Source organism: Idiotropiscis lumnitzeri, chromosome 14, assembly GCF_059441095.1.
Source record: "Idiotropiscis lumnitzeri isolate Australia: NSW breed Sydney's pygmy pipehorse chromosome 14, RoL_Ilum_1.0, whole genome shotgun sequence".
NCBI classification, from domain to species: Eukaryota; Metazoa; Chordata; class Actinopteri; order Syngnathiformes; family Syngnathidae; genus Idiotropiscis; species Idiotropiscis lumnitzeri.
In genome coordinates, this window is record NC_142404.1 from 7,984,750 (window position 1) to 8,011,637 (window position 26,888).

Here is a 26,888-nt window from a genome sequence, read left to right on the forward strand (position 1 = left end):
AGAAAGTCAATCATGCAGTTTTTTTGTTCCTGCAAAAGCAGTGTGATGCCACTATGTGTGTGGACTGGTACACATGTCAGGATTATTCAAATCTTGAAAGATTTTTTGGGGCTGTAACAGACAGCGCGCATAAAGATAGAAAATCAGTTGTAGTCCGATTGAGTGTGGTGTGCTTTGATAATGTCAGCACAGAGCACCACACACATTAAGAGTCGCTGCCGCCATCTATCCCGAAACTAAGTCTTCAGAAGCAGAAATCTCACGTGATCACACATGATCTCTCCAAAATGAAAAAGAATAGACACTTTTGTATAAGCACTGATGTTACAAAAGTGTTTCCACAGAGGAGAGTTGAAAAATTGCAAAACTGTCAAGAAAGGACTCGCTGTGGAAAATACTTGGAAACCAGTTTTATATAAAAAATAAATTAAAAAAAATCAGAAAGGACATACTGTTTTATTTCCCGCCACTTATTTGTTCATCATTGTTCGATTGGCTACATTCCGTTCACGTCACAGTCCACTGAATCAAATGACCCGAGAATAGTCGACTTTCCAACACAAACGGGGCTTAGAGAAGTGAGTCTTTGGGTGTTCCACTTGAATATTTGTGTCAGCAACACAGCGAAAAAATAAATGGCTTTAATCGAATAATGTGAATGTGACAATGCGTCGCACCTTTCCATTCCTTTCCTCCTTAAATAATACCTCCAAAGGTGGCTGTGGCCAATTTGCAAGTTGACTCCAACACCTCATTCTGTGTGTGGAACGGTGGAAAATGAGAACATTTCCAGCTCTAATCAGCGGTGTTCAAGGCATGAAGCTTCACACATCTCACACACAAGCAACGTTGAGAATTCTTCTTCCGCTAGCGAAAGACCCAAATTGCTGACAACGCAAGTGCCAGCTGCAACCCCTTAACAGACATCCTGAATTGGTGGTCGCAAGAGTGCAAATGAAGTTGATGTTATGTTTATGCTCTTGACATTCCGCAGTTGTCGCGCTTCCGGTTTAAATGAGGAACGCTGGCTTATGGCTTGGAAGGGTGTTACTTCTCACAAACGTGCACTAGGCACATGGTGGGTCCGCCGCCGCTTAAATTATGGCCGACAGACGGCACCATCTCCAAAGGCACTAAATTTGTGGTTCGAGCGCAACCCCTCATTCATTGAAAACGACCGAGGAAAAAGTTTGCTGCTGGGTATGCCCTCGATTCCTGGAACAAGTGGAAGATGGTATGTCTGTTGTTGTGAAAGATGTATGCATTGTTGGAATTCTGATAACTGGGGTCCTGCTCTTTGTAGCTGTCAGTTTTCTGATTTCGCACCAAAGACAGGATCAGCTTTATTGGAAATGGCCAAGCTGCCGGTCATGCTTGGTATGTGACGATCAGACTCAGGCCACATGTGAACAATCGTGAACAATATATGTGACTTACGGGACACGTAGCATTTTGGATACCAACGTGGAGAAGTCAGTGGCTCACCTTGAAGAATTGCTCTCCAATTCTGCCAGTTGATGCCCATCAAGACTTCCAGTGAAAGACTCAAGGCCGACTGAACTTATTGTCAGCCTGTTCTAAAAACAACTGTTATTTTGGAGTCTTATCTCCAGGATGTTGACGCAGACAGCGTTTTCCTGATTTTGATAGACAGTGTCAAAGGGACTTGTGTCAGGGTGTTAAACCTCACATCCGTTACACACAAGCGATATCCCTCCCGCATCTGTTATAGCTCCGACACGACCTCACAACGCATTTTTAGCGTGAATTTTCTGGCTTTAATAGAAACTCCGATAATAGGCTTTAGCCAGGGTCCTAAACCTCACATCACTGATGCAAAGGCAATATCCTGCCTCTGTTACACCTCTGATGCTACCCTCCAGTGGTGGCAAATTTGTGGGTCATGTAAGCGACGCAAGAAAAGCCTGGAATTTCCTGGCTTTAATAGTCTGAAATGGACTCTAGTCAGGGTGTTAGACTTCTTGCACCGTACACACAGGCATCATCCCACCTGTTACAGCTCTGAGACTACCTCAGAAGGTGGCACATTTGCAGGTTTGCTCCAACCTCCCATTAAGGTGAAAGATCCCTGGCTTTATTAGACAGTCTAGAAGTGGCTAGTGTCAGAGTGTTAAACTTCACACCCCTAATACATAGGCAGTATTACACCTTTGATACTACATCCCAACGCAGAAAATTTACAGGTCGACTCCAACCCCCATTCCATGTCAACAACACTTGAAAAAGGTGGACAATACCCGGCTTTAATGGGCAGTATTAAATGGGCAAGTGCCAAGGTGATACTACCTCCGAAAACTGGCAAATTTGCGTGCCAACTCTGACCCTCTGTTCCGTGTGAATGTTATTCATACAGAACACGACATGTGAAAATTTGGGAAAGTTCATGGCTTTTTCAGGCCATGTAAAATGAGCTAAGGACGAAAGTGAGAGGCGGGGGAGGTTGCGCCTTTGTTTTTGTGCGTGCTGTGAAGAAGAATGAATAAAAAGAACGGCGCTACGCTAATCGGCTCGTGTGTTAGCAGCAAGCGTCGAGGGGCTTTTCGTGAATTGACTGCACATACGTAAGCTGTGTGTGTTTAGTCAGGCGGGGATGTGCCTTTGCACGCATGCACAATTACCCTTCAGCCCCCAAACCCAAACTCCCCCCCCTCCCTTCCTTCTTTCTCTCTCCCCCACACACGCCCCCCCCCCCCCCCCCCCCACACACACACCAACGCACACACTGATGGCTCATTGTGATGGTTTATGAATGAACAAATTGCCAGAGGAGAGGGGGAGCCGAGACGGGATGAGCCAAGACTGATTGAAGTGCATGCAAGAGAGCGAGGGAGTGAGATTGCGAGAGAGAGAGAGTGTGAGAGAGTGTGAGAGAGGGAGCGAGAGTGAGAGAGAGAGAGACAGAGAGAGACAGAGTGAGAGAGACGGTGTGCGTGCGCATGTATGCTAATGTGCGTTTGAAGGGCGGATTCAGGCTGAGGGCAGAGAGATGTCAGCAGGAGGAGGTGGAGGGTGCCGGGCGGGTGGGTGACGTGGGGGGGGGGGTGAGAGGGCTGAAGCTGGGGGGTTTCTAGGCAAGCCATGCATCTGTGTGTGTGAGTGCGTGTGCGTGCACGTGCAGTCGCGCACTCAGGTGTGTGCGTAATTCGGAACGCGTCGTGGCCCTGCTGCGCCTCATTAAGCCCATGTTGCGCCGCGCTCTGGACCTCGTCAGCTCCCTCTCGCTGTGCTGCGAGCGAGCGGCGTGTGTGTGCGCGCGCCGCAGCCGGTGTGTCTGCGAGCTCTCGACATTGATTTCCTGACAAGGCGCCCTCCCTCCCGTCTTCCTTCCCTCACCTCCCCTTCCTCCGGCAGGCGTCGCGCCAGGGAACGGCAGCGCTGATTTCACCATTTGTATCTCTCCTCCTGCTGGCGAGCGCCTTCTCGCCGTACTCTGTCATCCCTTTCTCATTGGATTTAAAGTCTTTTGTCCGCCGCCGGCTTTGTTTGTGCGCAAAACATGGGTTTTACTTGGAACGTATTCAGATTATTCAGGAATTTCCCAACGTTGCCACTAGAGCAACTACGCTAATTGTGTTTCAGACGCTTGCACTTCTCTTTCCAGTGTTTCTAGCCTTTTGTGGAACATGGCGACCTTGACTTACGAGTTAAATTCATTTCGTGACCAAACTCTGAACACGATTTATTCGCATATCAAATCAATTTTCCCCATTGAAATGAGTTGAATTTCCGTTAATCTGTTCCAAGTGCTAATTAAAATCACTACTGTTTTTATAATTGTTTTAAATGAATAAAAATAGCACAAAATATGCATTTTAAAACATAATTGAATCTAATATGAGAGAATGTAGAGAAATAATGGTTCTCTGAAGTGTACCTACGCTGAAAGGGACACAAACACACGCGCACACACGCACATTCACATACTGAAAAAGTGTTGTGTAGCATAAAAAACAACAGTACTCCACCACCTTTTTTACTAATTTTCTAACAGTGACCTCCCTAAACATCAACTCGGTGCAGTTCGGCAGATGACAATTCTTCAAGTAAGAGGCAAAATGTACTTGCTGCAAACTGTTCATTTCTTTACTCTAAGTTGAAGGCTTCTATAATACTGGCACAATATTATAATACAAAGACAAACAAGACTTCTCGCATCATGTTGACGTCAATGACATGGTAATTACAGTCTAAAACTTTAAACTGATTGTGATACAGTACTTACTATATATTCATATATGTGACCATTAATGAGATCACAGGAGACGGGAAACTGTTGCACGCCTGCATGTCTCACTCCTCAACATATAACAGATTCACGTTTCAGCACATTACGGGGTGCAAATTTAGCTGCATACATGGAGTGGAGTGTTATCCAATTCACTCAATTGTAGAAATACTAATGCACACTATGTTAAAACATGTATATACAGAGAATGATCAAAATTAAAGAACCAACAAATGATTATTGTTACGAACATGCTAATTCACTGCCTGAACAGCGTATATAGCCTATATGTATTACAGAATAACGCCATAAAGATAATCGATAACCCGAACCTAAAAGTCTGGCAGGACTTGCTCAATTCTGCAGTAATATTTAAATACAGGTACTTTTCATACAAATGACTATTTTGCACCTTCGTCATCTCTTTTTTTAAATGTATTTATTTTTTTATTATTATTAATTTTTTTTATTAAGACTAGGGTTTTTTTTCAATTTTGTTTTACAATTCCATTTGCTATAAAACAAAAACATTCCCTGTTATAAAATAACAAAATATAATAAAAAAAACAACTTGGGTTGTTCATAAATAATAATGAAAAAAAATAAACAGGTACACACGCTTTCATGTATGGGTCGACTGATGGGCGCATAGTAGTTGCTTTGTATTTGTCGATTGTTCCCGTCATTTGTTTGACTGTCTGCTTTCACTTCTCCAAACTGCTTGAAAGCAGCGGGGATAAGTTGTTGGTGTTGGCCGGGTTACTTTTTTCTATCGGGGTGATGCCGTCTTACGTGTGTAAGCATTTTTTAACTATTACCTGCAACATACCGCACGGAGGTCGAACAACGCCGACCGGCAGCTCTTCTCGTTCGGTCCACCACTCGCACTCCGTCGCTGTTGTAATCAACTGGGAAACCAAAATATTCCCACACGGCTGATTTGTATTGGGTTGACGGCTCCTACAGCGCCATGTTTTCACGCGCACTCGCCACTTTCCTTCTTCATTTGTTTTGATCAATTTCTTCTTCTAATGACAAATGTGGCAGTTGCGTGATCTCAGGCGTTTACTTTTTTCCCCCCCACAGACGTATTAGTCGTGTGACCGCGTGCCCCGAACCGTGAAGCCTGTACTGAGACGGTACGGGACGAATACAAGAACCGTTACACCCCTAATTATTTTGGATTTTTTGAACTCCGACGATCATGAATTGTCCAAACATCAGAGAGGAGAAATGTGAGCTGGTTTTCACACATTTAGGTTTCATGGCAAAAATCGTTGTTCAGTGAGGCAAATTCTGTATTTTAAATCGCTGTGTCAAATTTTAATTCTTAGGAAATTTATATGATTTTTGGTGGTGCCCTGATTGATCGGCCACCGGTTGTGTTCCGCCAATTTCCGTGGAAAAGTATGTGATCGGCATATGTCGAGCAATGCCTTCCGTTGCCGATCACAAAAAAACGATCACCTGCAGCTCGTAGTGAGCAGTCTGCAGCCAACTTTTGCCCTCCCTGCCCCCTTTCCGTCGCACTGCACAGATGCACGGCAAACCAAACATGCCGTGTGGAGCGTTGATGTGAATTGAGAATGTGAAGCTAAATCATGCGATTGCTATCAGGATCGAAGGCATAAAACCTTGACCTGAAGTGATTTTTCTTTTTGTGTCTGTGCCTCAACATAGACCAAAATCTCATTCTTTAGTTATGATGAATTTAAAGTTAAATTAAATTTTAAAAGTCAAAAGCCAATACTTTCCGGATTCGCGGTCACTGTTCTTGATGCCATTTTGCAGGCTCTCTGCGTGATATTGACAATACAGTCCTCGTTTCCGTAAACTTTCAACAAGGCAAGCACAAACAAAAACAAAGCGCTTGTTAAAAAGCCGTCTTTGTTGTTTCCCCTCCCTCTTGTCTGATTTTTTTATTTATTTTTTTTTTCAGCTTTCTCTCACACTCCCTCGCTGGATCCCAATCTGTGCGTCCCTCTCCCACACTCTCCGCCCGATTCTATTTAAACCACCAGCCGGCACTTTTTTTTTTTCGCCATTGCCTCCCACATATTCACACTGGTGTCCATCAGACGGCTGCAGAGGCGGGAAATGCAGTGAAATGGAAAAAGGGAGCTTGTGCGTGTGCGCGCGCGTGCGTGTACGTGCGCGTGTGTGTGCGTGGTGATTGGGAGTAGCGGAAGCGCACACACACCCAGCGAATCGGATTGAGTGTGTGTCAGCCCTGTCGCATCTGCTCGATTGACCACGCTCGAAAGATGTCAGGGTAGGACTTCCACTCTATTGACCGGCTGATGCTGTTCGCTATATAAAGTATTGATGGACAAGCCCAAAAGACACACAATCTTCACATTTACCACACGCACATATGGTGCTTACATTTTTTTTTTTCTTTAATAGCAGTCAACGATTTTTTTTCACCACCTAAGCAGTTTTAGTCTTTTCCGCTTTCTTCGAATGTTTCAATGAAGATAAGCTGATTAATGCACAGAAAAGGAAAACTAGATTCTTTCCTTGCCTGGATTCTTCCCTCATCGTTTACCCAGCTGAGGTCTCAGATTTAATTATGGCAACACCTGCTAAGGGAGAACGGAATACCGGTTTGTGGTTCTGTTGCGGACCTCCCGAACAATCAATATTTGGCACCGAATTTAAAAATTTCCACCATATTCTCACGATCTCATTTCCTACATATGTCTGGATTTTGGCAAGAAAATTCATCCATTCGTCCTCTGCTTTTAATTTCATTAAAGCTTTGCCAAAATAGTTTAGAATTTTGCATAATTGCTAACATAAAAGCAAACCGCAATTAAATTGTAAGTTCATTACGAGAATTAATAGTGCACAGTCATGTCTCCGTCAACACCGCCTATCCTGTAAATCAGGTGTGGGCAAACTACGGCCCAGGGGCCACATGTGGCCCGTTAAACATTTTAATCTGGCCCGCTGAACTTGAAAAAAATTAAATCAATATGTGATTTTTCAAAGATATTGTTGTAATACTTTTGTTCACTTTCATTTAAAATTAATAACTTTTTTCTCAGATGAAATGAGTTTACCAAAACACTCCAACTGTCTGCTCCTGGTCCCCTCTGTCAAATTTTAGAACCCATTGTGGCCTGCCAATCAAAATGTTTGCCCACCCCTCCTGTACATGGTAGCAAGAGCCTATCCCAGCTGACTTTAGGCGAAAGGCAGTCTACACCCTGTACTGGTTGCCAGCCAGTCGCAGGGCACACACAAACACGGTCACTGAGTGGGAACCGATCCCGCGCTGCTCGCACACAAGTTATGCGAGTGTACCACGACACCATCAGTGACTAATGGTGCACAGTTACATGGAAATCATGAAATTATTGTGCAATCCTGCAAACAAACAAACAGCAATGAAAGCATCTCTTTATTGGCAGAAATAGTGATGCCCAGGGGCTCTGGTCACACAAAAATATGTTTCACTGTTTCCACAAAGGTCCACCCCCCCCAATCATTATGACGCTTGGGTCGCACCTAACTGACGATTTTAAGAGTCTGAATTATTTTTTTTTTCTAAAGTGAATAGATCTTAAAACGCTGCCCTCCGGGAATTAGCTACAATTTTTTTGTAATCCTTCTTAAAAAATGCATTTAAACCCTAACTTCATAGCAGGGTCATAAAAAAAAATGTAATTATCATACCTAATCTTGCTAACAAACAACAATGAAAGAAACCATCCCGTTTATAAACGAATATAATGTGCCAAGTATCCTAGAAGTTTGTATAAACGTGGTAAAAAAATTGTTGGAACAAAACTCAGTTTCCCGGAAATTGGTTCAGAAATGTTTGCCGATCCTTTTTAAAAGCAAGCAATAAGAAATAGTTTCATTTTTGCAGAAATTATTTACTAAGTATTTCCAAATTCAAAATCACAATAAATACATAACTTCCTAGAGGACATAATGATTTTTTTTTTTTTGTGAATGTGTGTGTGTGTGTGTGTGTTTTAACGGCAATATCATGAAAACCTAATAACAAGAAAAGAAAGCTCAAGATCAGCTGTGTGGTTAAGAAAATATCAGTGATTAACTTCTTTGACGTCAAAAATCAAGTCTTCCACAATGAAACTGTTGTCTTTATTTCTGTTTTACTTTATCAGGTTCTACCATCTGATTGCGTGGGGGGTGCCCCTGGTCATGTCATCCTTGCCGCTACTCAAAGGTTACTACGGTCCAGCAGGAGCCTGGTGGTGAGTCGCAACCGTCGTAGCGCTGGCGCCTTTCGTTTTGTCGGCAAGGAGCTTTGGCCTCCGTCCAGCTCCCGGTGGGCTCCTTTTTCCCTCATAAGACCCACCGTTTTAAAAACGGGCAATTATCAGCTCATCTTTAAACATTTGGAAACGCCTGCTCCTTCGGCGAGCCCGAGAGGCATCATTGTTTGTTTGGAGAGTCGTTAAGGGGCTGGGGGAAAAGACGACGTGGGGCTCGAGGAGATCCGGACGTGGAATGAAAATTGGGACGGAGCCTTAATCTCCAGGCTCGGCGCTCTCTTTTTCCACTCTTGGCTTATTAATAGCTGCGCTGCGTTACCTCCCCCCCCTCCCCTCCACGCTCCCCGACCGTCCACCTCCCCCATACGCAGTCACAAGCCTCCCTTCCGCTCTCACTCTCCTCTGTAACCCCGCTCTCTCCTTCTCTCTTCCTCCAGCTGGATCACAGACGATCACGTAGCCTGGAGATTTGGGATGTAAGTAGACCCTTTCAGCCCCGTCATCAAAGCCTGCTGTAGGGGTGGAGTGTCTCTGCGGGGAAATGTGAAGGGTTGCGTATCGAGGGGAGCCTACGGGTTGTTTTTCCCTCCCCTCAGCATGAGGCTAAAAGTGTTTTTTTTTTTTTTTTTGGGTTGCACTTTTTGTTTTTATGTTTTTTCCTTCCTTTTCCACTCCTACATTCCATTTTAGAATGGAAGTGGAAATTCACTGTCTAGCACGATCATCTTCACCCTACATAAGCGAACAATCTAAGGATTTGAATATTTTGGTACCTCTTTCGAATGGAAAAAAAAATTATAATGTATGCCAAACCAAACTGAATCATTGTTTATTCCTAGGCTGGTAAAATGTGGAACGGTTTAGGATTTTGCAATTTTCTTTCGATTAATTTTTGGACGACAGCTTGCTTGGCTTCACTTTACACCGTCAAACCATACCAGACTTTTGGAAAGAAACAATGTAAAATGTGCAATGTATTGAACTGAACTGTACTGGTTCATGCAAGCGGGGCGGAACACTTAATTCAACCAATGCAGTTTTCTGTCAACCAGTCGTCGAACGGCAGCAGAAGCCAACCATAGCATGATAAAGCTATTAAGTGGAGTTAAAGATATACGGTATTTTTTTACTCTGTGAAAGTGCGAACAAGGAAATATGGGTTCCGTGCCGAAATGAACCATTTTAGCTCCACCCTGCGCAACGGCAACCAACTCTTGCTAACCATACTACAGCAAGAGTGCGCTATACAAAAGTGGGGTGGTTTGGTATTTTGGGACACTTTACATTGAAAACATTAAAAAAAGATGATCAAACTGAACTGAACGGTATTATTTTAGTGGAAATTGTACTAAACAAATTCAAATAATGCAATTATCTGGTAACAATTTAGCTTCACTCTAAATAAGTCAATCAAACCGCACTACTGCTGAAAATACAAACAAAATTATCAGAATGAATTAATTTCACAAATGCATATTCACCAAATACATATGAACCATATCATATTACAGATGGACCAAAAAGAAATGTGCGATATGATGAAAACATTGAAAAATATATATTATACAGCTTGGTGGAAGCCAGGCGATAAAATAAATGAATAAAATGATATGAATAGTAGCCTGCATGTGCTAAAAAGTAGAATGTTTTGGAATGGATTGAATATTTTGGGAGACTTTACAATAGACACCCCGAAAAATATGTGTCGAAATTAACTGAACCGTTAGAAACCTGCTCAGGCACGTCACTGTATACTGTTAGTCATGAAATCATTAGATTATCATCGGAGTTATTTATTCATTTTCGATAAGGTTGGCGCAGAATAGACTACTGTTCTACTTTTCATTATTATTCATTTGCCTCCTCCAGAAATGACTTTGTTCAGGTTTCTTATTGGGTCAAATGGCTTTGACAGCCCTCAAGTACGACAAGTTAAGTAGTTCCAGTCTTATATTTTGGGAGCTTTTTACAACAACCGAGCAGACATTGTTAGCACAAAGCAGTTTTTGTGTTCTATGTTCCATGCTTCTCTTGTGTCCTTTTCTGTTTACGGATTTAATACAATGCCCTCTCATGTCGGAAAGGGGAGACCCTTTTCAGCCGTTTACTGAATGCAGCAAGAACAGTATAGCGTTTCAAGGCAGTGAGCGCACTCACTGCATGAGCGTCTGTCTGCCACATCGCAAGCCCAGACATTCACATGAGGGCATGCTGACTTTTCATGCGATCTCAACAGGCCCCGCCTCTCTAAGGCACATAACACAAATACACTACAATGCGCCCTGTATTTTTTCATATGATTTATTCTTGTGACATTTTTGTGTTTGAACTTATGTTCACGTGCAATGTGTTGTAAAAAGTGTTTAAAACATATAGGTGGGGTGAAACCGTATCCCCTGTGATAAAGGGGGTTCACAATACCGAACATTTCCTATCTTTTTTGCCTTTTCCCAAAATAACTTTCTTTAGGCTTCTGATTGACTGAATTGGTATGGGAACATGTTGGGAAAGGCGCCGAGTTATTTGCCTCTCGCTGCGATTGGCTGAAACGTGTTTTTCCACTTCCCCGTGTCAGATCAGGGCAGTCGCTGCTTGTGTATTTAACGCTCAGGACGGCTATGAAGGATTATTCAATTTTGACGCTTTCCGCAGCTGGCCCTAAATCTGCGAGCACGCCGCCAATCAACCCACGATTCTTAAGCGCACGCACGCACGCACACACGCACGCACACACACAACAGCGCTTTGCTACGAGGCAAGGTAATTGCGTTGCTGCTCGCGGCATCAGCGGGGAATCAATCTTTCTAAACAAATAAGCACACACAAGGCAGGCGCACACACGCACACGCACAACATGCTATCAGCTGTGCTAAACGAGCCTGTGTCTCTTTTATCAGCGCTCCTCTGCTCCCCGGCTCTTTCTAGTTTTCCTCGCTGTTGTGGCCCAGGGGGACGAGCCGCTCAGAGGATCAGGGAATCATCATTAGCTCTAATTACATCAAACCAGATGAGAGATTAGAGGCCAAGGCAGCGCCCGTCAAGGAGGAAGCGCACGCGTTAAAACGCGCGCGCCGCTGCTGGCAGCCGGGCGAAAGGTTGCCGCATTAAAGGTGAAAATTAGAAAGATGGAAGGCGTGAGAGGGAGAGAGCGGGCATAACTCAGCGGGAGACGGAGGGGAAGGGGAGGGAGGGAGGGAGGTTGGCGGCGGCGTAGCAGCGGGAATGGAGATGAGCCTAAGAGAAATGGATGGCCCCTCGTCTCTGGCCACGCCGCGCCGTGTGTCTTCATCAGCACTCATCCGAGCACGCCGACGCGACAGGCTACGCTCGGCAGGAGCGAGGCACAGAGGACAGGGCCTCGTGAGACGGAGGTGCTGAATTTCAAGCGGTTGACTCAGCGCGCCACAGTCGTGCTGAGTCAGCGCTCCTGTGTCCCCGACGGTGGCATGTCGTTGACCCCGTGCGACACAAATGAATGGTAATGACCACAGGGGGGACTTCAGCTATGGTCGTTATTAGACCTATGGATTTGAAGTGCTGTTTGTCAGTCTTTCATTATGGAAGGCTGCTTGGGTGGAGCTTGACAAGGCCCACTGCGTTCTTTAAACTGGCCCACTGAGAATTGACATTTTCAATATTTGTTGCATTCATTTAGCCGTTTTCTTCCTCAGATGCAATTTAATTGTATTTTTTAAGTTTTGTGCTTATTTTCATTTGCTCTCATTTAAGGATTTGTTACTTTTATTCGGATTCCAAGTATCCCTCTCATTGAACCAGTAAATGAATTGTTGGAGGCTTGGAATTTTAGGAACATCCGTTTGAACAACGGAAATTCTGAGAAATTGTTATGGAAGTAAGTTTTTATCGAGTGGCAGCTCTGGTTATGTCATACATTAGACATTTTATATCGTACTAAAATTCCTTTATGTCAAATTACTGGGAACCAACGTTTTTGGATTCCCATCATTAGTTCTGTTTTGCGTTCCCATTGCAGGGTACGAAGTATTTAATTTACCAAGAATGGATCACAATCCAGTAAATGTTTACTTTTTTTTTTTCTTATCTTTAATGGCATAGTGAGAGAATACATGTTGATCAATCACTGGACAGCAATGTGGTCCACAATTTCCCCAAACCAGAGAAATCAACCAATCTGCTGCTCGTGTTGTTCCGAATGCTGAAAATTCAGCTTGTATATTTTGGGAACCCTCACATTGGAAACACAGAAAAATGCATGAAGAACTGAAATGTTTGGATAGAATCGTTTCATGAACAAAGCACATGATACCGCTTCCCATGCCACTTTGAGGGGCTGCAGACCAATAGTTTGGGTCGTTTCTAATAAGAATTGCTTGGTTGAAAGGAGGCTGAATGTGCTCACGGAACATCATTCTTGTCATTCTGCCTTTTTTTGACTGGTGACCATTCCAGGGTGTCGTGCACCTTTCACCCAAAGTCAGTCAGGTGATGGATGGACTTTCTTGTGATTGGTTGAAATGGCTTTGTGGTTAAAGATTATATAAATAAAGGGTAATAATAAACGGCAATAATCAATGCCGTAAAAACAACAACAACAAAAAATACGTACCCGACTGAGTTGATCTGAATCGTACTGCTTGCTTGAAATGATGCTTAACCACCACGCTTAAATAAGATTTGGACATACAGTGTGTCAGTTTATTTTAATATTTTGTTGGCAGCTAATGTTTAGCATGCAGTATTTTTCTCCTGGAGCCTTTTCTCTGAACGCTTTTCCTCAGGCTTTTGTTCCGGCTACCGCTTTCTTCAGGCTTCTGATTGTCTGAAATTGCTTTAGTGTTAGAGATTACAACACCATCTGTTGCTTTGGCTTGCGTTTGACAGCGCGCATCTGCTAAAAAGTTGTGTTGTTCAGGTTTAACATTTGGCACACGTTGCAATCGAAACACCCAAAAACCTGTACCTTACCGAAATAAAACGAACAATGCTTGGTGCTAGCAAAGCTAAATGACTTATTAGAAATAATATGGTGAGTTATAATGGAAAGGTGATTTCATTCTCGAATATTGTTAGCACGCACCACTGTACTTTTCATTTTCACCGTTGTGCCTTTTGCATGAATAACTGTTTTTACAGAAAACAACCCCAAAAAATCTGTGGTTTTGTACAAAATAACGCAAGAAGGTGGGTCAGATTGACCCAGTTAGTGGCTCGTCCATTTTTGACCCCAAATTGTGTTATTTTTAACCCGACCGTTTTTACCTGAGTGTAGGTAACGTAAGCAACAATAACAAAACCATTCTACCTTTTCCGTTAACGTCTTTATTCTGGAATCTGATTGGCTGTTCGATTAGGAATTGTAGCACCGGCTTTGACGTCATGCTTGACGGCAGTTGGGCGGAGATCTTTTTTAAAACACAATTTGCTCTGTTTTTAAAAAATCCACTTGTACGTGTGATTCTGGTGAGAGGCAACCTTTGGAGCCTACATGCTCCTTTTTATGCTTCTTTTTATTGTCTCTCAGTTTGTCCCTGCACTTGTGCAAGTGGTTGAACAGGTCGATTGTGATCTCTGACGGTGCAGTGGGTCAAAGTTGAGTCGCCGCAGTCGAGCGCTAACCAGGAACGACGGGTCCCTGCTGCACTCTCATCTTCCGCTGAGCGCCTCCATTAAGGCTCCTTTCATCCGCGCCGCGTCCTTCATTTCAGAGGGAGGATGGCGGGATGGGGGGAGAAACGGCAGGCTGAGGCGGAGGGATTCAATCTACGCACGTGCCTCTGAAGATCTTACCCCAAGTTTCAAGTCTCTCTCTCTCTTTCTCTCTCTCTCTCGCTCTCTCGCTCTCTCTCTCGCTCTCTCGCTCTCTCTCTCGCTCTTTCTCTCTCTCTCTTCTCTCACACCAGTTCTCGCTCTCCTTTTCCTCTCTCTCACCACCACTTGCTCGCCGCAGTCCTACCCGCTACCTCGCCTCCGCTGTTATCCGTCTTTTTTTAGACATTCATCTCCCGTCAGACCCTTTACGCTACGCTTGCTCTATTTTTAATCACCCTGCGCCTCTTTCTAATTTCTCTTCTTTCTGTTCCCGACCTACTATCCTCCTGTCGCCCCAAGCCCCCCCCCCCCCCCCAACATCTTCACCTTTATTCCTGTCCTCATCTCTGTCATTCCTTGCCCGCTCGGAATCTCCTTTCTCCTTCCCTCTATTTGCCTCTCTGCTTCTTTTCCTTCCCGTCTCGCTCCGGCTCCGGGTAGCGCACAGCTGTAGAGCGGGGCTCTAATGGCAGATCATTATCATGCTAATTAGAGCACTTTGTAGCTGCCGCCCGTCATTCTCTCCCCCTCGCCGCCAAGCCCGCCGCCTCCCCTCGCTCGCTATCGTTAAAAATGCCACCTCCTCCCATTCCTCTCCCCGCCATCCGCCCACCCCGTCCCTCCGTCATTAATGGGACGCACGCTGCCGTAATTGGACGCTGTTTATTCCGGAGAGCGGGTTATTAAATCACACGAGGTGATGCTCGCCGAGGTCCCCTAACACCCCCTCCCTTGAAATGCTTTCATCATTGTCCCATGCCATTATTGAACTCGTGCACGCACACGCATGCACACGCACACACGTACACGCACACACGCACACGCACCCCCCCCACACGCACACGCACCCCCCCACACACACAAACTCCCACCCCCCCCACCCACACGCACACACACCCCCACACTTACGCACACACGCGCACAGACACGTTCAAAGAGGCTCTTCTTTGTTTATTGATGTTTCCTACCAGACTTGAGGGAACGCATATAAAACAGTGCGGCTTCTCCGCAGCGCGATTCCCGCTGCGAAAATAGCGCAGCCGGCCATCCCGGTTTCTCGCCGCCAATGAAAAGTTTTGTTTGAATTTCATTTTTTTTTTTATTTTAATGCCAAGAGGGGTATATTTACCTTTTGTAGGTGTTGCTTTAAATGCCAGCTTTAGTTTTATTCAGACAGTGGAATCCCTGAGTCAAACCCCCTTAAAATTGACCAGTTTCCAAAAGAAGTTCCCGCAATGTTAGCATATCTTGAGAGACCTCTGCGTACGTCATGAGACCTTCTCAAAGTATTTAATGTGCATGCTCGTTGACCTTGAGGTTAACATGTCTGTCACACAATTCTGAGCTTATGGTTCAAATCCGTTTTGCACACTTCCTGTTAAGAGTTTGTCTTCCCGTGCTTGCAGCATTTTCTCCGGATACCCTTTTTCCCTGTAACTGACTGGCGACCAGAGGAGGTAATTCACCTTTTGCCAAAGTCGGTTGGGATAGGCTCTATCTTACCGTGACTCTGAACAGGATAAGTGGTAGGCTCTGAAAAATGGAGGGATGATGGATCAGGTTTGAAGCATTAAGATGCGACAGAGAAGTCTGGCATAGCAAATGGAATCTTGTCAAGGAGGCAAAACCGCGACTAACTGGCTAACAATGCATGTCTGTGCTTGGGCTGGCTACCAATGCCTAAAAGTCACAGAAGGAGGATTCTTGCTTTGAGAAATGTATGGCAATATGACAGTAAAGGATGTTCGATAAATTGTATTTTTTTTTTTTCTTTTTTTTCTTTTTTTTTTTTTAGACATTCACTCTGAGCATTAATATGACTCTTATAAATGTACATACACTTAAAGATAGGGCATCTTTATGGGCATGTGAGAGGATGGACAAGGATGCAGTTCCGAGAAAATTGCCGTGAGTCATGCAGAAATTTGAAAATTAGTTTGCAATAAAATGGCAAATTTTGGAGGCCAAGTGGGAAAAAAAAGGCTTCAGGTTAGCGTGGCCACTTTAGAGCGCCTCGTCGCAACATAGAAAAGCGTAGCAATGTTATGTTCCAAAAGAAAGAGGCTCAACAAAGTAGCATATGTTTACCCAGGCTGTTTTTGATTGACAGCGGGGTGTGGTTTCACCACATTCAGTGGAGTGAGTTGCTTTATTTTTCATAATTTTGAAGCCTCATTTTACGTACTTGATGACTTTTTATTTTCTTTAATTCATTCAAATTCAGCAGGGTTGTTCACCACCCTTCTCTGTGGTACGTCATACTTTATTCTCATGTTATAGGGACTTTGAGTTGACACAGTCTGTTGTTTTATTGAATGTGAAAATGTTGCGTTAAAAACTGGCCGTGCCGTTCATAAAAGTTTTATGATGGCAACAGTTTGACCCTGAGTCTGATTTATTTCCAATTGCAGAAATTCTTTCCAAACAGAGGTCGGCTGGCGTCCTTCAACAAATTGCTTTCAGAGGTTCCACTGTATTGAACTTGAACTTCTACAAATGTATCCTAAGCTTTTAAATTTATGGCGTAATTTGTTACTTAGTGATAATGTTCACCACTAAGCTTCGTTTAGCTCGTGCCGAATGTTCACACTGACTTGGGTAAGCCTGTATTTTTTTGGGCGCAGTACTTGCGCAGAACAGACGAGCGGTGTCCGCGAACCTGCCTATCAAAGCGAGACAAAGGCCCCGTTTTGTGATTACAGGGAGAGGTTGAAACACCTCCGAGCTTACATCACCTCCCGAGAGGTTGCATAACACAAAGCTGCCATTCCAACAAAGCCATCACCCCCCTGCCACCCTCCCCTCGCCTCGTTTCTCCTGCCTGCCTCACTTTCTTTCATCCGGTCAGAAATACCTGACATGTTTTTCACAATGCTGCGCCTCCCCTTGATTGTCAACGCTTCATCCCACAGGAACGTTGTGTATTTCCGGTGACTTTGCTGAAACCGCGTCAGACCGCGCAGCTTGGGCGACCTTAATTAACCAGCGGGATGGCTTACGTGAATGAAGAATAAGTGCGGCGCGAGTGGTCAGTCAGAAGAGGTTTGCAGGGTTCCCACGAGTGCTTGAAATTCTTCAAAATGCTTCACTTGTAATGATACGTTTTCAGGTTTGAAAAGTGCTTTGAATTTTATGTCAAAAACTGTCATTTAGAACACATTGTAACAAATATTTTTTTAATGCACACACATTTCATCAATGACTGGACCGAAAAAAATGACAAGGACATCCACTTCTATGCCGTTCTGTGACACTCCGAGTCTGTCTGTATCTCTGTTGCTCAGTGGCCACTTCCCACTGAGAACATCCTGTTTGAAACCTCGCAATGACGATATACTGTCTATCAATTGTAGGGTCGTTATCAGCTTGGTCTATGATGCTAAAGTATGAACAGTATGATGAAGAATGATTAACTCCACTTGAACCAGTAAACGCGCAAATTTTTTTTCTATTCTTGCAAAGGGAGTACTCGGTTTACAGAGGTACTAACAGATGACATTTCAAAGTAATGAAATGCGCGTAATGAGAAAATTTGCGTCACTGTGTAAGTCATGTGGCACGAGAAGGCGCGTTCCGATACTGCCACACTTACTATTGAATGACTTAAAGTGGAGTCTTGCCTCATGTTGTAAATCGGTTCCCTACTCAGTGATGATTGTTCGGCGACCTTGACATGTGGTCGCTCCGCAATATTGTGTCCGTCCATGTTTGGTTACAGAAGTACTAATTCATTTAGGATGAATTAAAGTGTCGAGTCTTACCGCATATTGTAAACGGGTTGGTGCGCATAATTAAAGATGATCTCACGATGATTAACATCCCAGTTGACATGCAGTGGCTTCACAATGTTGTGTGCGTCCTTTAAGTTTGTTTTCAGAAGCTACGCGACTTATCCTTCACCCAGTCTGCATAATTTTTTTGCCGTTGCGCCATAATAGTTGAAATTTAGTTTCCTCTGACTTGTCAATGTTAAGCGCAAATATTTTTCATTGATTTCTGTACTGTGGCACAACCTTTTATATTATTTCGCCACACCCCAAATATGTCCATTTAATGGATAAATGGTCAAGTAATATCAAACTAAAACTCTGACCAAGTTTCTGAATAAATTTGGTCCTTAGTCTATATGTTGTTAAAAGTAAGAATGCATTTTTCATCTTTTTGTCTAAATATGTAATTTACCTCTGATGTGCAGTGCTAAGAACAATCTTGGAACGTGTTTAATTTGACCCAGAAAGAGGAGCAGGGACACAGTGAACCGCACTGAAAGCACAGACCAAGCAAGCATTTTCCTCTGCACCGAGACAGCTGAGAAGACTCAGCTCAGTCAGCTTCAGAACCCCCAAAAACACGCAGAGACCACACACATTCATGAGCTAATTTCAAATACGTGGCTCGATGGATTACAGCAGGGGTGGAGAATCATCAGGAGCTATTTGTCCTCAGAGGGCCATTTGATGAACAAAAAAAAAAAAGTGACGCCACAATGCAACAAATTTTGTGTGTTAAATGATGATGCTTATGTTTTTCCTCTCTGATGTCCTATCGCAGATGGTACGTGCCTCTCTTCACGCTCATCCTGCTGATGATCTGTTGCTATGCCAGGATCATCTGTGTGGCCAATAACCGGGTGAGTGTGCGCGGCCATTAGGCCGCATCCGTATGCTTTGTGACCTTTTGAAGATGTGTCAAAGATGAAACCACATGACTGGAAGTGTGTCTGACTGAACAGAGGCAAACGCGAGAGCTCAGACAGTCGACGTCCGGAAGTGCGTCTATAAATAACTGACATTTTAGATAATTTGCCTTTGTTGCCTCCCCCAACAGGTTTGTCTGACCTGCCCAGAGGCTTTCAACACCCGACTCTAGCTAAGCTAGCAGCTTTCGCAGAACTTGGCAATGAACCTTTCCCGATAGTCTTTTTTAAAAAATTTTAAATACTTTTTTTTCATGACCTTCCTTTTTTTTTTTTTTTGCACTTCCAGGCAAGCTTGAATGGAAATGAGCCATTTTTTTTTCATTTCTTTTTAGTCTAATGCTGGAGTCAAAGCAAAGGCGATTTTCTGGCAACCCGTTTCCATATAGGGTCAATGTAGTTCGCGCGGTCAAGCAAGATGGCGTTTGTAGCGAACATTTTTGCTCCTTTGCCCATTTCGCCGTGGTTTGCAGATGTGAACTTTTTTATGGCATTGCATCGCCAACAGCTAATTGGTTTTGAGAATGGACTTAATACGTCACACGCAGCATCTGCACAAGCACAAAGGCGCAGCAAAATAAAAAATAAATAAATAAAATTAACGGACACGCAGCATGATGAAATAAAAAACAATATGGGTCAATATCATTCCCATCTTTGGGACCATGAGTTATGCAACATAGCCAGCATCCAATAGTTGAGGCCGAGCCAAAAAGTTGCCGGCTTGGAGAACGGGCAGCGATATGAGTTTGCGTATTTGGTGAATTTATTAACTTGTTGACAGCTGTTGAACTCTGAACCAAGATAGAATTTAGCAACTAAAATAACAACACAATCACCAGACATCAGATTGTCAACCAACCTTCATTTTTTTTTTCTTTTGTCGGACAAGAAGCAGGAGCCCCTGCTCCTTTCCGCTTGAAGCAACGCCTGTTTAGTTCCCGCGCAAACAAAATCATGCGAGACACGTGGGGCGACGCAATATTTTACATCTGGTCTGACGCAAGCATAAGAGGTGCATTTAGCTCAAGCTTCCTCCCAAACTTGTTTTCAACAGATAAAGCAACTTGGCCAAATGGCTGTTCTAATTACAAAAACGTTTTTCTCATAGGAAATAATCTGAACACTGAATTTGGTTGAGGGCATCATCCAATTTTAATTGGCAACTATCTGGGTTTTGTTTATTTTATATTTTAAAATTCTTAACTGCCAGTAAATTGTATAATAGAACCAGTTCTGTAAAATATTTAGTATCGTCCGTATTTTTATATTTAAAAAAAAAAAAAAATTATTCATTCATGAGATTGCTCGAAGTTGAAAACTAGCATAAATAGTTGCTGGATAATTGCGATGTGTCTCAACACGCCAGTTGCAGACGTGGCGTTGTTCCCAGTGTTCGCGCTGTCAACCCGCCATCACGCAAATCGAAACAGGGTGTGCCGATATGAATAAGTGCCGATTTGGCTAATCCAAATCACTCCGTGTCGAAAGCCCCGCCTGAGCTCGCTCGTTCTGGTGTGTGTGAACAGCGTTCTCTCACAATTCGTTTTTGTTCACGGAATGGTCACCGCTTCCGAGGAGTTTAGACTTCCCTCCGTTTCATAAAATAAATTGAATTGGGCATCCAATTGGGGACTCTGGAGGAGTCAACCTCCAGCTGCTGCTAGCTGAGCAGACAAGCTCACGGGCTTCCCCGCCTGTGGGTCCTTCATATCGGTAGTTTGCATTTTTAGTACGTGATGTGAGCAGTTGACGTTGGCATGCGACGTTAGCTCGCCATGTTATTTCCCAGCATTAGTTCATGACTTCGGTTCATGACGTTGGTTCACAATGTTAGTTGACAAAATGGTTCAGTCTTTGTTCAAGACATTGCTTCACAACGTCATGTCTGCAATATTCAAGACATTAGTTCAAGACGTTAGCACATGACATTAATCCTTTTAATGCTAATTGAGTCAGTCTCATGTGTTTTGCTGGAATTCCATGTGGCAACGGTTTGACCTTCAAAATTTTTCAGCATATTTTTCTGGAACAAATTGTACATCTTCTGGCATTTGACTGTGAAGTTTCAACTGCGAAACTCACTTGAGATTACATATACAGCTCGAGCTGTAAATGATTGGCAGCACACTGAAAGTCTTTCCGATTCCTTCCGATTTTCTTCATTCCTTAATTCACAACAGAGTTAGCAACACAAATGACTTTATTCCAGCCCATTGTTCACTCACGCACTCCTATAATGTGACGTTTTGCCTATTGTCTTTATTCGATAAATAGTATTGCTCTTTGGACGAAGGAGCTGTTTGATTGGATCGATCTCCCCTCTGGCTCACATAGAGGCTGTGTTGTTTTCCATTGTCAGGGCGCAGTCGAAAAGCCCGGAGGCGGCATTCCACAAGGTCCGCATAGCTGACATTCCCGCGATATGACAGCACTGTGCACAAAGCACAGTGGTGCACTTGAGTTTTAAATGTTTCGGATTTTTTATTTTATTTTTTTTTATTGAGAATTGAAAGCGAGGTTCCAGCTCCAACAAAAAGCCGTCTTTAATGTTGAGCGTTCAGTGAGCACTCGGCGTGAGTGTGACTCTAATCTGTTTTTTTTTTTTTGCCCATTGAACACTTTTTTTTTAACCCGTATTGATTTCAATTCTCTTCCAAATTTGTTAGTTGTGTATTCAAGTGTTTATATTCTTCAAAGTGTGTACTGAGAACCAGAGAACATTCGGGACAGTAATTCGCATACTAACATTGATTATTTACATTCTCTTAATTTCGTACTAATGTTGCCTACTATTCACGTGGACTGATTTTGAGTACGCACAAACGTTATGAACTACTGTTGTGTATTTGCATTGCATTTTCGTGTCACATATGAGCATTAAATTTGTCTATTAACCTTGCGCCTTCACATTGCATCGTATCCTCATGAAATGACATTGCGTACTGAAATTGCATGACGGCTAAGATTGTGAATATGTATACTAACGTGAACTAGCGTGTTTTAATGCTGTCTACAGTCAGTCATGAACTAACATTCAAAGTACAGTCCTGCGTTAACGTCATTGAGTTAGTTGACTGCGTGATCGCGATATACGGATTTTGCAGGACACGAGCACCTTCTTTGTCACCAGCGCGTCAAAGCGAACGCCTCAATATAGCCACATGGCACAGAAAAAAACGCCATCATTTCACATTATTCACCTGTCTTGCCCCCCCCCCCCAACCCACCCCCCACCAGCACGTTTCCCGTCTCGCTCCACCTGTCTCGCCCTTCACTCTGCCGTTTTGCATCCTCTATCACATTTATGAAGCGCTGCGCCTTTATCTCCCCCTCCGCTGCAGGCTGTCTCACTTGAAAGAATCTCCAAAAGCTTTGAAAGCGGGGAAGGTAGGTGGCGCCTCGCTCGACGGAGAGACAAGGAGCGAGCGGGGGAGGGAGGGAGGCGCGACGGCGCATGCTGGACGGAGCCGTTTTCACATAGCGAAGGAGCGAGATTGCGGGAGATAATTACAGCGTAGCTCATTAGTCTTCCAAGCCTGTCGACGCCGTGGCTTTAAAGAAATAAACACTAAAGGGCTGTGTGCAGCTTGAGAACTAAATTGAATGTAATTTATGATTCCTCCGTCTGTGTGTTCCTCGGCCATGTCCAAACTAAAAGCCTTTGAGATTAGTTTTTTGGGTGTTAATTTATCACGTTTGACCTCCACTTTGCGCAACCACATCATCTGTTCATCTATCCATTTTCTGTACGGTTTACCCCATTCAGGGCTTTGGTGGATATCTCCCATCTCATATACGTTAAGCACACACTGTGCTCATCATATTTTCTAATATTGAGAACCGACATCGAGAACCAACGTCCTGAACCAATGCTGTTAACCACCACTGAGTGAATGTTGTGAACTAATCTCGCGACTGTAGCGAGCCAATATTATAAAAGCAACGTTGTGAACTCATGTTGCGAGCTACCATCTTGAACTAAAGTCGAAAACCTAACCTTTTTAATTTTTCTTTTTCTGGGCTTTCGCGTTCTGAATCCACGGAAAATTGGACAGTCTGCAACAGATATTGCATTAAAACTATCACAGCGGCGTTAAATGGTACGGCATCTTCTTCTGACCTTCTTGTCAGATCACAATCAGTACAAAGCTTAGCACTCACATGAACAACTTACTGAAACACAAATTAAGCACTGCAGCATCTTATTTTTATTTTCTGCACACTTCTTTGCGCAGTTTGTGTTGCAGACGTTTCTGACCAACACACGGTGAAAGAGTTTGTCCGGTTACATTTGAAATAATTTTTTTATCAGGCCGTTACGGTGGTTGAGCCTCTATCGCTATTAGGGATGGCCCGACTCTTGGCGCTCAGCCCTTCCTTTCTTATTTTCCTCTCTATTTTTACAATCAAAGTAAAGCCAACATGGCAAAAATATAAAACTAGGCTGGAAAATGTTGAGCATGTATTGCTGGTTTTGTTCATTATTTTGTTTCTCAGTTGTCAAGGTAATGCAACTTATTTCCGTAGATCAAGAATGAACAAATGAATCTTTGGCACTGATCCCTTTTGGATATTTGAGCCACTGTGGCTTGAGTACTTGTTTTGTACTTGTCAACTAATGTCTTGTAATAAAAGTGTGAACTTAAATCTTGGTCGTGAACTAACGTCTGCTAAGATTTGGCTCAATGGTACATGTATTGTTAAAGATTCCGTTATACGCTACCATAGAAATCTCATAATTTGACCTCTTTGACCCGATGTACCCTGAACCGTCGTTGTGAACCAACATCATGACCTGACATAGTCAGTTTACGTAGTGAGCTTACATAGGGAGCTAACGTAATCAGGACCTAATGTATTGAGCAAACCCGAGCTGGGCACATGACCCTTTTCTGCCGACCAGTCCCCCGCCCTCCGACCGCGATCTCGGCACCGTTCCGGCCTCGACCCCCCAGGCCTTTCTAATTCTCCATGACCGTGTCCAATGTTGGTGTTATAGGGATTGTGGTATTGCCCACCCCACTTGTCAGGGTATGCCCCAGTAGCAGGTGGGAGGCGCGGGTTACGTGATGTCAGAATTTGCTTGAACACACACTGCGCTCTCTCTCTCACTCTCTCTCTCTCTCTCACTCTCTCACTCACTCTCTCTCTATCTCTATCTCTCTCTCTCTCTCTCTCTCACTCACTCACTCACTCACTCACTCACTCTCTCACTCACTCACTCACTCACTCACTCACTCACTCACTCACTCACTCACTCACTCACTCACTCACTCACTCACTCACTCACTCACTCACTCACTCACTCACTCTATCTCTATCTCTCTATCTCTCTATCTCTCGACGCATTATGAGGCAATTTTTGTCATTTGCCCATTTCGCAAGTAGGTTCATCACATGCATGAGGGCCAATTGGTGGGCTGGACTAAAATTAACCTCCAACCTTTGTTAATCGAACCATTTTTAAAGAATTTGGCACCCGCCCTCCGCCACAGAAATAGGCGTCCAGCCGGGCCGCAGGGCCAGACCGTTATGCCCCTGGGCGATGGACTGCCCAGCTCTGGAGCTTACGTAGCGAGCTAACGTCATGAACTAGCATTGTGAACTAGCTATAAGCTAATGTCATGTACTAATATCCTGAGGCCAACGTCGTGAGCTAACATCATGTATTAATGGCGTGATCTCAGAGCTAACGATTCATGTAGTGCTTTTTATTTTTTTTAAAAATGCCAAAGTTCTTCACATAGTTAAAATCAACTTGAGTAGCCTACTAATACTGTGTACTAACATTGTGAACTAATGTTAATGCTAAAGCAGGGCTGGGCAAACTTTTTGATTGGCGGGCCACAATGGGTTCTAAAATTTGACAGCGGGCCGGACCAGGGGCAGATAAATTTTAAACGAAAGTGAACAAAAGCATTTTAACAAAATATATATCTTTGACACATCACAGTATTTAGAAAATAAAACATTAACATGGTTTATTCATATTTTTTTTTCAAGTTCGGCAGGCCGGATTAAAACGTTTAACGGGCCACATGTGGCCCCCGGGCCGTAGTTTGCCCACGCCAGTGCTAAAGTCATGTTAATGCTGTGAGCTTAATGTGGCGATTACTGGTCAGGCATACATGCTTGCAAAATGTTCAGACTTTTTCTTGAACTGGTTCTTGTGAACAGGAATGGTGCTATGTGAAAATAAAAAAAATGTCTTGTCAAAGTAATTAGTTTGTCATGCAATTTTAATGCTGTGAAAAACTGTGTGGGGGGAGGGGGGGGATCAGCAAGGGAGACATTATCAGGCCCGACAGGGTGGTCCTATAACGCGGTTGAAGTGTTTACGGATGTGATTTGTCCGTGCCCATTCCTTCCCTCCATCACATCTCGACACTTAATCTGCTGATGTGCTCGCCTCGCCGTGTCGTGGCTTAAGAGAAATTGCGGCAAAGGTCAGGCAGGCGCGTTGGAGACTTGGCGGCGGCGTTTGTTGATTCTGATGGATAGCGGCGCTCGGCGTGGACGGCGGAGGGGGCCGCTGCACAAACACGCCGTGGTCACACTCGCACTTGCAATGACGATCAGGGCGCCTGGAAACCATGGCAACATGAAGTTAATAAATAGCCGAACGAAGGAGCCGTGCGCATGGTTCCCGCTTTCTTTTGTGCATGTGTTTGTGGCTGTGTGCACGTGTCACACTGCCCCCCATCCTCAAAGATTTCCCTCTGATGTCTTGTGTTACATAAAACTTCTGACTTCCTCCCCCACCGCCTCCCCCATCCTACCATTACAAATCCCACTCGTGTGTTTGGGCGTGCACGTGCGTGTGTTGACATTTCCCTGCATTCCCCCCAGAGAGGAGACAAAAGGAAAGTATTCCCATATTCTCTCCGGAGGAAGCCGTCTGCCGTTTTCGCTCAAAATCCCCCCACCCTCTTCTCTCTCTTTAATACATGTTCAAAGATTCCCTTTTTCCTGGTGTCACGTCGCGAGCAAGGATGCTGATCATTTCCCACTTCATGTCTGGATGCTGGCAGGGTGGGAAGTGCTTCCATCCGTCCTATTCATGAATGAGCTAATGAGAAGGATTTTTGCATTGACGCCAATTTTAGGCCCATTTGTATTGCTCTTCTCTCGAAACATCACAACATAAAGTCAACATGATGATGGAAGTCTCTTGAGTTAACCCAGAAATGATCTGTCTTCGGAGGTAATATCAACGCTGTAACGGAAGCCCCCTTTTGCACAGTCCTTAAAAGCGGGCATTTTTCCTTTTGTTTCGTCTTGCTATTTTATGTAAACGGCACCGATATTGTAAAAGCAACGGTTTTCTGATGTCTTCCATTATGTGTCCTTCCTGGATGGCTGCAGTCGTCACACTGCCAGTAAAGGCCATTTTCTTTCCAATGTCGCCGTTCTGCATTTATTGGCACCAACACAGAACAGAGGGACAAAGTCAACTCTGCAATTTTGAGAATTTTCGGGGAGCCCTTTTCACATATAAAAGTAGGCATTTTTCTGCCTTTTGTCTGTATCTGTTCTGTAAAAATGGCAGTCACAAAATGGGGAGGTGAAGTCCACCCAAAAATGATCTGCCTTCGACCGTTGTGTCCCTTTTACGCTGGTCTTTTTCCCTCTCGCTGTTCTGTATAAACTGCACCAACACGGACGGTATGGGGGGAATTACGTCAACCCAGCAATTTTCCATTTTTTTATTTATTTTTTATTTTATAAAGCCTAACAGAATCAAGCCCCTTACAAAGTGCCCTTTTTCACTGTCACATTTCTGTATACACGTAACACTCATGGAAGTGGGGGAGTGTTTTGGAATGTCCAAAAAGAGCTGTAATGGATGTCCCTTTCACACGACTTTTAAAAGCAACAATTTTGTTGCTGATATTTATAAATG

At 43.9% G+C, this 26,888-nt stretch overlaps 1 protein-coding gene across 4 annotated transcripts in view; it reads left to right on the forward strand.

Moving 5' to 3' along the window:
- Nucleotides 1-26,888, forward strand: part of LOC148323292 (cyclic AMP receptor-like protein A) — an 84,318-nt gene that overhangs the window by 19,816 nt on the left and 37,614 nt on the right. For all 4 annotated transcript variants that reach the window (XM_088315802.1, XM_088315805.1, XM_088315803.1 and 1 more), the window contains 3 exons: nucleotides 8,386-8,475; nucleotides 8,934-8,972; nucleotides 18,838-18,916. In XM_088315802.1, the coding sequence (XP_088171928.1) occupies nucleotides 8,386-8,475; nucleotides 8,934-8,972; nucleotides 18,838-18,916 (208 nt within the window). The remainder of the gene's footprint in view (nucleotides 1-8,385; nucleotides 8,476-8,933; nucleotides 8,973-18,837; nucleotides 18,917-26,888) is intronic.